The 12579-nt window shown below is 40.8% G+C and overlaps 1 protein-coding gene across 3 annotated transcripts in view; it reads right to left on the bottom strand.

The window, feature by feature from the left end:
• GADL1 (glutamate decarboxylase like 1) overlaps window positions 1-12579 on the bottom strand; it is a 95675-nt gene that overhangs the window by 67271 nt on the left and 15825 nt on the right. For all 3 annotated transcript variants that reach the window (XM_081883295.1, XM_081883294.1, XM_081883296.1), the window contains exons 2-8: window positions 12345-12520; window positions 11701-11827; window positions 8833-8923; window positions 7632-7738; window positions 6411-6526; window positions 1592-1671; window positions 1423-1477 (exon numbers count right to left, since the gene is read on the bottom strand). In XM_081883295.1, coding sequence (XP_081739421.1) covers window positions 1423-1477; window positions 1592-1671; window positions 6411-6526; window positions 7632-7738; window positions 8833-8923; window positions 11701-11827; window positions 12345-12520 — 752 coding nt within the window. The remainder of the gene's footprint in view (window positions 1-1422; window positions 1478-1591; window positions 1672-6410; window positions 6527-7631; window positions 7739-8832; window positions 8924-11700; window positions 11828-12344; window positions 12521-12579) is intronic.

Raw genomic sequence — 12579 nt, 5'->3', positions numbered from 1 at the left:
TCCCACACCGAACACTGTTATTGAATGGAACTCAGCAGAGACACTTGCAAACATGAAATGAGATAAGAGAACATTTCAAATGCTTCTAGTCTTCACTTCAAGGAAATGAAACCATATTAAGCACAGATAGACGCATCCGCAAGGATAGTTTTTAAAAGAAGAGTGCAGGACGAGAAGCTATAGCCAAGGACTGTTTTCACAGCAAAACACTTTAAAATCAAAGGAGATTTTATCATCAATAATCCATTTAAACAATGAAGGGAAGGCTGTTTGCTTGTCAATAGTTGTTTTGCCCAGAAAATAGCAGCTGATCTTTTATTCATGAACAGATTTATTTTAATTCTATTCCACATTTCTCCTATCTGCCCAAACTGAATGAAATGTCTGATAAAATGCCATAGTCATTAAGCATATACTATATCCTGAAGATACTATTGGCCTGCTAAAGCTGGGGTGTTCCTTAATTTTGAGCACAATTATAGATATAATCTCAGTGAGAAGCATAATGAGAATGGCTCAGGTTTGCAGTGCAAGAGTTATTCTTTCACGCCATTTTGTGAGTTCTAGCGTTATTATTTTTTAAGCGATGAACTAAAATACCTGGGGATCACATTGCCCGTTCACGACTTACCGTGCAATCTGTGGCAAAGCAGAGTGGACCTGAAACATTTGCAACACAAGAAACTACCCTGTTTTAACTTTCATTCACGTTCATTCACCCTTCTTCCATTCTAACAACGCCACCCAAAATTGAATTTATGATTTTTGTTGTTGCTGAGACCATCACGGCCTTTCAACCACCACTAAAAAAGAAATATATGCATACTATACAAAATATACACCATTACAATGTAGTATCACCCTAATTGTACATATATATATGTAGTGTGTGTGTGTGTGTGTGTATATATATATATATATGATTTTGTGTGTGTGTGTGTGTGTATGCATGCATGTGTGTGTATAAGCTTCCAAAATTCATTTCTGCTCAGATCTTTACAGCCCATCATATTATCCTTAATGCACCTTCTTCTCAATTTTTGAGCAGCAGCTGCAGCTGCAAATCTCGCAACGTTGTGTTGCAAGATTCACGTGCATGATCCGACGAAAGAGGCTGAGGAGGAGAGCCGGGACAGGCCACAATTTATCCCCCTGGGAGTGGGCCAGGGTGGCACTCATTGGCCGGCTGGGCCCACCCCCATCCCCCAGGAAGCACCTGCCCAAAAACCAGGCAGCATTGGTCAATCGCCAGCTGGCAGCCATCCAGCCCAGCCATTCGCCAGATCACTTCCGTGGCCCGTGGTCCGGGCGCAACACTGCCCCCCATTGGAGCAGATTGCCATACACAAACGCACATAAGGTATGCCTTTCACAGGGCACACAGACTCTCTCTTGCTCTCTCACTCTCTCTCCCCCTCTCACCTCTTTCCTTGCCTGCTGGACTTGTTTCTCCAGTTCCTCAGGTATCATCTTACCTCTATGGGACACAGATTTAAAACTTTTCAGTTATGTAATAGGTTACTCGCTTTCAGCACTACTTCAGCATTTTAAAAGGATCATCAGACGGCCTCGACGGCTTCGGTAGCCTTACCTTTCGTCACTTTTGACGAAGTAAACGTTTTGTGTGCCGATCCCCAAGAACGATGCTGCCTTCTTCACGGAATAATGACACTGAGTAAGGGTAAAAATCAAACAATTAATGGCAGACATATCGCCAAATAATTTTCCTGAGGCACACATGTTGCAGATTTTAGGCAAAAATCAAGGCTTCACAAAACCAACGACAGCCACAGAATTGCAAAATAGGTGAGGGTTATCCTCCCTTCTCAAAGTAGGGGAGGGGGGAATTCTGAGCTTTTTGAACCTTAAATTTAGTTAAGCACTGGACATAAACCTCTGGTTTCATGGCTCAAAGTAATTGTTCTACTGACTGAGCTATCTAGAGAAATTTAGGGCGGCTTATTTGTTTTAGTAGAATAATAATAATAAAATAGGGAGGAACAAGAAACTGGAGCAAATTGTTAAGTTATTTAAGGGTTAAATTAATATATTTGCCAACCACCCTGAAAACGCCTTAAATTGTTCCTTCGCATACAGCAGGTGAAACCAGGTGGTTAATTAATTCAGCTTTCTTCAAGAGAGTTCACACAAATGCAGTTAAGGAGGAACATAATTATGAAAAATACTGCACTTTAATGTGTGGGTATGAATATATTAAAGGTATTCAATCCTGTCACACTTTTTCTGATGAGATGGATCGCCCCACCTTTTTGACAGGACTTTTTTCCCCACTCCCCGCCCCCCCAATTTTTAACTAAATGCACAGAAGATATCATCAGCTACCACCAGCCAACCTTTTCTAACATGGCACATTCACAAAGGCTTTAGAATCCATTCACTCAGAGTGTTGTGTGAATAATAACATACATAGGTAGATAATTAATCTTCTGTTACATTGAATTACATCAATAATGAAATACGTGTGCAAAGCTACAATGTGGCACTCACTAGAGATTTGGACTCTTAAGCAGCAAGGTTTCATTCGAATTGCGAGTGATTCTCACAAAACAGCTCCTTATTAGTAAGCTATGAGTCACCTATTAAGCTCAATCAAAGGGAGTGTGACATTGAATTACTAGAAAATGTCAAACCACTCCGGGCTCAGAAAATAATAGATCAGCAAAATCTCCAAAGTGGGCAGGGGAATGGGGAACAAAGGCAGCACAATGAATCACAGCTCTTGTTATGAACAGTATAGAAGTATGAGAAGATCACAATTAAGGGCCCACGATAATTTGGTCCCGACTTTGTTCTAATTTCAGTTAGCTAAAACAAACAATGGAGTTCTTAAGAGTACAGAAATAATGGAGAACTGTGGTTGGTCCAAAAGTGGAAGCTTTCAAGAGAGGAAGAGCATGCAACCTTTGGGACCTACGGGACCACCTCTCCCAGTATGCCCCACGGAGAGCCTCAAAGTCCATAAATGGCAACCCCCTAGTGGTCCCGGGCCCTAAGGAAGTTAGATTAGCTTCAACCAGAGCCAGGGCCTTTTCAACACTGGCTCCGGCCTGGTGGAACGCTTTGCCTCATGAGACCAGGGCCCTGCAGGATCTGATTTCTTTCCGCAGGGCCTGTAAGGCAGAGTTGTTCCGCCTGGCCTTTGGCTTGAAGCCAATTAGATTCCCTCCCCCTCTTTCTTTTTCCTTTTTCTTTTCTCCTCCTGTGATGAGGCTGCATTTTAATATTTCAATATTTTAATTGTTGTATTTTAATCTTGTTTTTAAGTTATATTCATTCAACTTGTTTTTATTATTGCTTGTTAGCTGCCCTGAGCCCAGCCTTGGCTGGGGAGGGCGGGGTATTAATAATAATAATAATAATTAATATTATTATTGTGTAGCCACATTCCCACAACAACCAACCATGGCTTGTCATTACATCCATACCTGGTCAAAGTCCCCCCAAATTTACTCCCATGATTTACTAAGCGGACCAAAGTAGGCAGTTAATAGAAGTGTTTCAACGAAGTATTCAGTCCGACATTTTTCTTACGTTTTGATCTGATGAAACTACCTGTACATATGAGGTGGGAAAAGGTTGTTCTCTCATTGAACAGAAATCAGTTGGGTAGCTGACAGCAGCCCATATCTGTTCCCTGGACAAAATGTCACTGAGAATGAGGCAATGCCATAGTGTTTGCCAAGGGCATCCTTGAGGGCAAAAAGTGGCTGCCCCCATAATACAGCATTGTTCTTCCCAGTAACAAAACAAACCCTTGACCACCTCTTACTTGAAAGGTAAAGGATTCAACCTCCTTCCCACCCACAAATTCTTAGAGTGCACCTTCCCTGCAAAAAGACATTGAATATCCCAAACACGCTTCTACAGAGGATAAATGGTCTCACAAAAGGTGGGGGAAATGTTTCGTCCAATTTTTAAATTGTTTTGCCATGGGGGGGGGGATGCAGATTACTGCAAATTGCTGTTAAAATACAATCACTGAAGAACACTCCATTTACATCAGCTTGAAATAATAAATTCCAAACAATGCATTTCAATTTGTTCCTGGACTAGATTGTTCCCTCTTGACAAACCATTAAGAACAGGGTTTTTTTTGTCACTTTTAGGGAGATGTGATTTGTCATTATCAGCTGAGTAGCGTGTAATAATCAAGAAAGCCCCTTGAAGTACAAAACAGATGTTTTTGTTGTGCCGTTGTTATTTTTTATTTTAACTGAGAAATGAGCGTGGAACTGTTCTGCTTTAATTTAAAACAGTATCTCTCTACTCCCAACATTGGAGCGGTGGGTGGAAATAAATGAATGTTTCGTCACTTAACTCACTGTAGGAAAGCTATCTCCCAGGGAGAGGAATACAGCAAGGAACAGAAAGACTGCAGGTAAGCAGACAGGTGCGTGTCCCCCTCCCACAATGTAAATAAAGTCTATCAATAGGCTTCTCACTGTGGGCAAAACATGTAGGGAGCAAGAGAGCAGAGCAAGTGAAGTGGTGCTGAAACAGCATATTGTCTACTACATGAGCTTAGAAAAGAGCAGAAGAGAAACAGTCCTGGAAGGATTTCCAATGAGACTTCTTACAATTATATTTTATTTTTTTGCTAACTGGGCTATGCACACACTTCCATTTACTCTGCATCCAGTGTGATCCCACCCAGTGCCAGATTTTATGTATAAGCTAAACAAGCTATAGCTTAGGGCCCCACTCTCTTGGGGCCCCCCACAAAAAATTAAAGGGAAATAAACCTGGGTGTACATTTCCAAAATATAAAGTAAAGAAACAAATAAAATAAAACCTACATACAGCAACCGTGTTTTGTGTTGTGTAGGCTCCTATAGTTAAAGCTATGGTTTTCCCAGTAGTGATTTATGGAAGTAAGAGCTGGACCATAAAGAAGGGTGATCACCAAAGAATTGGTGCTTTTGAATTATGGTGCTGGAGGAGACCTTTGAGAGTCCCATGGACTTTAAGAAGATCAAACCGATCCATTCTTAAGGAAATCAGCCCTGAGTGCTCACTGGAAGGACTGATCCTGAAGCTGAGGCTCCAATACTTTGGCTACCTCATGAGAAGAGAAGACTCCCTGGAAAAGACCCTGATGCTGGGAAAAATTGAGGGCACAAGGAGAAGGAGAATACAGAGGATGAGATGGTTGGACAGTGTTCTCGAAGCTACCAACATGAGTTTGACCAAACTGGGGGAGGCAGTGGAAGACAGGAGTGCCTGGCATGCTCTGGTCCATGGGGTCACAAAGAGTCGGACACGACTAAACGACTAAACAACAACAACAGGCTCCTATGATGTAAGTCATGGGTCCCGCCTGCTATATAAAGGGCCCCATTACCTTCAGTAGTTTAGGGCCTCATGAAACCTAAATCTGGCCCTGATCCCACCGACGCAATCCATTTCAATCCTGCCGTTGCTTATGAAATGCTGTGTTTCCACGCATTTCCCCCTCAACTAACTTTTGATCCAAATTGAGAAAAAGAAGAACCGAGCTGTGTTTTAACTGGATAATGTGTACACAGCCTCATAGATTCAGGAGCGGACAGAACCAGTTCAAGCCTGGATCCTAGACCAGCACTATGCTAGTGGTAAGCCTTTTAAGCCTGCTATAACAAATACGTTTTTTCGAACAGGGCCGGATTTAGGTTTGATGAGGCCCTAAGCTCCTGAAGGTAATGGGGCCCTTTATATGTCTAGCTGACCTTTGTCAACAACAAATTGTCGCTGTTTTTTGTGTTGAATATATGCTATATGGTCATTTACGGACCTAATAGGTATCTGAAGCCATTTGCACATGTTGCCATGCAACTAGTCCATGCAGAATGTAGGCACACTATATATAGAAATGAGCAAACCAGTGATATTTTAGGGAGTAGGCTAGCAGGCAGGGCCTGTTACTTACATCACAGGAGCCTACACAGCACAAAAATCTGTTGCTGTATGTAGGTTTTATTTTATTTGTTTTTATCTTATATTTTGGAAATGTACATCCAGGTTTTTTTTCCTTTAATCTTTTTTGGGGGCCCCAAGAGAGTGGGGCCCTAAGCTATAGCTTGTTTAGCTTATACAGTGGTACCTCAGGTTACATACGCTTCAGGTTACATACCCTACAGGTTACAGACTCTGCTAACCCAGAAATAGTACCTTGGATTAAGAACTTTGCTTCATAATGAGAACAGAAATCGTGCTCTGGCAGCGCGGCAGCAGCAGGAGACCCCATTAGCTAAAGTGGTGCTTCAGGTTAAGAACAGTTTCATGTTAAGAACAGACCTCCGGAACGAAGTAAGTACTTAACCCGAGGTACCACTGTACGTATATCCGGCACTGAATCTGCCCTCCAGCATAATGTACTTTCTGAATAATTACAAAGGAGGAAGGTTGGTTACCTCTTCTGACGTAAATACCACCAGCCGAGGCATCCCTGAAAGGCCCCTTTCCTTTATGTAAGGGCAGTATCTGTATCTTGCTAAGTTCATCGCGTACATATTAGAAACAGAGCCACCTTTAAAAAAGGGAAAGGAAAATATTCATGCAACACTCATACTCATTAATACTTTGCATTTCCAATTTCTAAGCATTGAGGTGCCCAATGTTCAGGCATGGACATCTGCCATGTCAGCGAAGGGTTACCAGCAAAAATTAGCCACATCAAGGTACAACTTTCTGAATGTTTAACAGGATTTATATACCACATAACGATTAAAACAATCTCTAAGCTGCTCACACGAAACCATATGAAATATGCATTTAAATTATCCATAAAATCAGGTGTTGAAACAAGTTGACCTAATTTTTGTAAGGTAAATAAAATCTGAAGTTTTAAAAATATATACACAGTAATACATTTAAAAGACAAAAGCTTTTAACAGTGCGTGGGAAAAAACGTTTTAAAACATTTTAAAATTAAAATAAATATATCTGGGCTTTTGGTTACCATGAGGTTCCAATAGTAACCTTGTCAGAAATGCTTTCAAGGATAGGGGTGAATAATAATAATAATAATAATAATAATAATAATAATAATAATAATAATAATTTATTATTTGTACCCCACCCATCTGACTGGGTTGTCCCAGCCACTCTGGGCAGGTTCCAGTATATACTAAAACTTCCCTATACAGGGCTGCTTTCAAATGTCTTCTAAAGTTTGTATAGTTGCTTATCTCCTTGTCATGTGATGGGAGGGAATTCCACAGGGTGGGCGCCACTACCGAGAAGGCCCTGTAACCTCACTTGCCTGGTTCCCTGTAACCTCACTTCTCGCAGTGAGGATCATATTTGGAAGATCATTTGAACACTGGTAGCACATTTGAACCTCAGAGTACGCAAAAATGGTATGGATCTGGCCTCATATTTCACTGCTGTTCACACAGCAGGAGGAAGCACCATGAACTATGTAACATAAATTGCTTCTATCCCTCTGTAAAAACCAGGTTGCACAAGCAGGGGAATGTACTTGCCTAAAGCAAGGCAACTCCTGTATGGACATTGCCTAAGAACCACTCATGGTTACTCCAATACACAGCACTGGCAAAAGCAGTAAAATATAACTTTAAATTAAATTAAATTGCATGCAAGAAGAAAAGGGGGGGGGAATACTTTCTTACCTGGATTAAATATACCGTCACCTTCTTCCCACCCAATGAATTCAATCATTTTCTTTAGGACTGCTTCTTCCACTAACAAAAACACTGGGGACACTTCATAGGTATATCTGAATAAATATAAACGTGACATAAAAGGCAACTGTCCGAACAATGCTTTGACAAAATGTGTTGAAGAAAATTGAATGAAAAGGTAGAGATCATGAATAGCTGAACAAAGAAGAATACGAGCTAAATGATGGATCCCTTCCTTGAGTGTAGTCAGTATTCCAGGGTACCAGGGATAACAGCAGTCAAGCCCATGTGAGGTTTTATAGTGGACGCGGGTGGCGCTGTGGATTAAACCACAGAGCCTAGGGCTAGCCGATCAGAAGGTCGGCGGTTCGAATCCCTGCGACGGGGTGAGCTCCCATTGCTTGGTCCCTGCTCCTGCCAACCTAGCAGTTCAAAAGCACGTCAAAGTGCAAGTAGATAAATAGGTACTGCTCTGGCGGGAAGGTATACACAGCGTTTCTATGCGCTGCTCTGGTTCTGTACCAAAAGCGTTTTGTTCATGCTGGCCACATGACCCGGAAAGTTGTCTGTGGACAAACGCTGGCTCCCTTGGTCTGAAAGTGAGATGAGCGCTGCACCCCATAGTCACCTTTGACAGGACTTAACTTTCCAGGGGTCCTTACTCTTTCCCTTTCCCATCCATAGCCATAATAATAATAATAATAATAATAATAATAATAATTTATTATTTATACCCTGCCCATCTGGCTGAGTTTCCCCAGCCACTCTGGGCGGCTTCCAATAGAGGGTTAAAAACAATACAGCATTAAATATTAAAAACTTCCCTAAACAGGGCTGCCATCGGAGGCAGCATAATACCAATTGTTTGGGAACATGAAAAAGACACTGATATTCCTTGTGAGCGTAAGGTTGGATCCTATGCAAACAGAGCGTTGGACTAGTGTTTGGTCTGATCTAACATGGGTCCTCTAACATTCTTAAGCCAAGAGTTTCCTCTATATCTTTACTTGAGTGTTTATACTGAACTTACAATATGCCAAAATAAGCTTTAACTCATCCGACATCTGAAAAACCACACCCCTATCATCAATGCCGTTAACGCACATGGAAATCTGCAGGAAATCATAATTTGTTACACTGAAACAGCATGGCAGATCCAGCAGATCAATTAAAAATAAAAGGCACTTACACACTCGGGTTTAATGCTTCAGTAATGAAACGCGCTGCTAAAGAGTAATAATCAATACCAGCGTACAACTGATTAAAAAATCTTGGGTGATCTGTAAATTAAAAAGACATAAATCTGGTTAGCATAAGTGGGGCAGGAAAACCAATGCACAATCTCTCTTCTCAGTTTCAGCTAGAGATGATGCTCAGCCCTTCCTGATAAATATCAGAGGGCAGAGGACGTTCGTATCACTTGCTTGAAAAGGGAGGATTTTTAAGTCCCACAAGTACCTGCAGGAAGAGATACACTGTGTATCACTTGCAGCCTCTTCTGAACAGACAGAAGCTCTGTGCTGCCTGTTAATCCTTTCCCCCCTGCTCCAGCTTTTTCCTTTGCCTGAGAGATGGACCGTCAGGGAGGGACAAAGGTAGCGCATAGGACCACTGCGAAGCTGAATTTGAGCCGGCCCTCTTCAAGGCACACCTGCTTATTGATACACCTGTGTCCCCTTAGAATTGGGTCTGATCTATTTGATGAGGTGGAACGCCTCCCCAAATTAAAGAATAACCCCAACTCTACTTCTAACTACAGAAGTAGAGAGATCTCTAAATTGAAACTGGGTGGCGTAAAGACAAAAATATAGTTTCTTGTTTTGGTATTTTTTAGGGGGTGGGGGGTTGTCTCCGTTCCGTCGCTAAGAAGGTAAACCTCTCCACACCTAATTGCAGGGGTCTTTGAAAAAAACTGAGCATTTGAAATATCTGCCCTCACTTTCTATATACAATGAGGACAAGTTTACCCAATAGGAATAGTGGATATATATAGAGCACATAGGGTTTAAAAAATCTGCATGGAAAATTATGGCGACTTAGTGAAGATCTTCTCCTTTTAACAAACCTCTGAAGGAGTGGTCTTCCCTAGTTTCCATGTGTTTTTATATCAGTGACGAATTGTTTCATCACTTGAGAGGAAGGGTGGGATATAAATTTCAATATTATATTGTTGTTGTTGCAGTTTTATCACTGATGTTTATGCTCTTCACAGCCAGCGTATTTTTTTCTTAATGTAGGCAGTATATAATTTTTTGCAAATAAATATATTATTACACTGCCCATAATTTAGAGGGGGGGGGGGGAGGAATTCTCCAAAAGTTTCAGAAAGGTATTTTCCCCCTTTATCTATACTTTTTAACTTATGCTGTCCCTTTTAAGAGACACACAAGAGGCTCTGTTAAAAGACGAATAATTAAAAGCTTATCAGAGTTTGTTATCTTACATGGGAATAGTTCAAGCTGCATAAGCAATAGTTAAACAGCAACAATAATGAAAAAGAGCATATTAAAGCTATCTAGCATTCTGTGATAAAAAGAGTTAGAATTAGATCCATCATATGGGATGTTAGAACATTAATGCACACTTGGGAATTTTACCTTTGAAGCTTTCGTAAGTATTGATTAGCTACAACCAGTGCTATTCTTCTTCTTCTAGAAAAATAGGTGCTAGTATTCACCATGAAGGTGTTATAGTAAGTGCCACACTTTTTAACAACAACAAAAAGAGGTGCCGGTTCTGCGTATCCTTAAGTATGCCCTGTAATAAAGAACTGGCTGGAAGTCCTAGAAGACCTGTTCCCTGAATTGCCGGTCTTTTTCCACCTGGCATGGGAAGGCGGGGCCTGGATTGACTCCAGCTACAAAATCAATCAGTACTTGATTCTCTTGCTAACTATGCTGTTTTAAATGTGCATTTTATATTCCTTTAGTGATGTTTTCTTTTGAAATGCTTAAAAAAAATTTGTTATCTTTGCTGCTCTATATATGCATTCTGTAGTTGACCTCCTTTGTAATGTTTTATTTTGAAATCTTTAATATCTTAGTTTCCATTTAGTTATGTTGCTTTGAATGTATACTTTATATTTGGCTCTCTTCAGTAATGTTTAATTCTGGATAGTTTTATTTGATGTTTTAATGTAGGTTGTAAACCACCTTGAGATTCCCCCCCTTAAAAAATATAAAGCGATATAGAAATGAAATTAATAATAATAGCAATAGATTAACATTTATTGTGGGCTCTGTCTGCACATTTATTTTCCTCTCACACCCCTACATAATAAAAGCTTTAGATGAAGCCGTAATATTCATTTCTTCATAAAGTTAGGTTTAAACTTAATTATACCATGATTTGCATTTGCATTTTACAGGAATGTTTTCCAATATATTCCTTACCGATAAATCTTGACATCTTGAGGGAAAAAATATCCTCAGTCTGTGATGATATTATATAATGTGAACCAGGGCCATCATGTACTGATTTTTTCTGCCATAACAGCTGACCGCCAATTGCATATTGGCAGGGAAACTCGTTTCATGATGTTCCCAATTCATACAGTGAGTGCAGCATCACATTAAGGCAAGACATAGAAAACTCACCCACAGATGTCAGTTTTCAGGAACTGCCCCAGAGCAACAGTAAAATAAACTCTTACAGACTTAGGTTCCTGGCTTCATAAACCATAGTTTATGGAGTCAAGAACAAATACTTGAGTCATGCCCTTCTTCCTGAACATTAAAATTCTGGTTTAATGTTGGTTAACCAACCAGAATATTACGCCGCAGGAGTGAGCATCAGGAGGTGATGGACAAGCGCACAGCCCTGATGCTCAATCACAGCTTCATAAACCATGGCTTATGAAGCTGGTGTTGTACATCCAAAATGGGCCTTATGGGTCTTTCTGACTTGACATAGCAGAAAATGAAGAATCTGTCAAACTGTCACCTTGTTTGTCAGGCAGCAAAAGCAAGAACAGCCTGACGTTCTGAAAACCTATTTCAAAGAGCATCATAGTATTTAATGGAATAAAAACAGTAGATAATAGACATAGGATCCGTACTGGTTTTGACACTGAAACGTATAATATCCTGGCAAAACTGCAGGAGTCTCTGATGGGTCTCTCCGGTGTCTTTCAATTCCAAATCAAGCATCGTTTTCAGCTTTTCAGGAGGGTGCCACTCACACACCTAATTTGGGGAAAATATCGGGTTAGTGGAAAGAAACTTGCCAAGGACACAGCATTCATATATTATCTCCGACTACCGACCCCTCAGTTAAATACACAAATGTAAATAACTGAAAATAAGTCTTTAAAGAATAACTGTGCCAATTTTTAATCACATACAGTCATACCTTGGAAGTCCAATGGAATCCGTTACAGAAGTCCTTTCGATTTCCAAAACTTTCGGAAACCAAAGCACGGCTTCTGATTGGCTGCAGGAAGCTCCTGCAGCCAATCAGAAGCCACGGAAGCCCCATCGGACGTTCGGCTTCCAAAAATAGTTCCCTAACCGGAGCAGTCACTTCCAGGTTTGCGGTATTCGAGAGTCAAACCATTCGAGAACTAAGCTGTTCGAAAACCAAGGTATGGCCGTACTAGGAAAAAAATGGCTTCTCGTTTAGGATAATGGCATGTGAGGGACGAGGAAAGTGACAGTTTATTGTGAATTATGTACTGAAAAGTATTACATTTGAGATCACTACCTTTTCTGTTACATCCGCAGCTTTCTTTACCACTTCCTCCATTATGATCTTGCTGGCCTCTTCCACAAATTTCTCTCCTGCCTTTGCATCTGCCACTGGGCCGTTTAAAATTACACCATCCACTAAGATTGCGTTCTTCTTTCTCTGCGGTGCTTCCCGCTGGTTATTCATTTTAGCTGTAAATTAGTAAGATAAAAATGGGGGGGGGGGAAACAGTGACAATTGCATCATGCAC

The sequence above is a fragment of the Podarcis melisellensis genome (assembly GCF_964234715.1).
Source record: "Podarcis melisellensis genome assembly, chromosome: 12".
Lineage (NCBI taxonomy): Eukaryota > Metazoa > Chordata > Lepidosauria > Squamata > Lacertidae > Podarcis > Podarcis melisellensis.
This window is presented reverse-complemented; position numbering and strand designations above follow the sequence as displayed.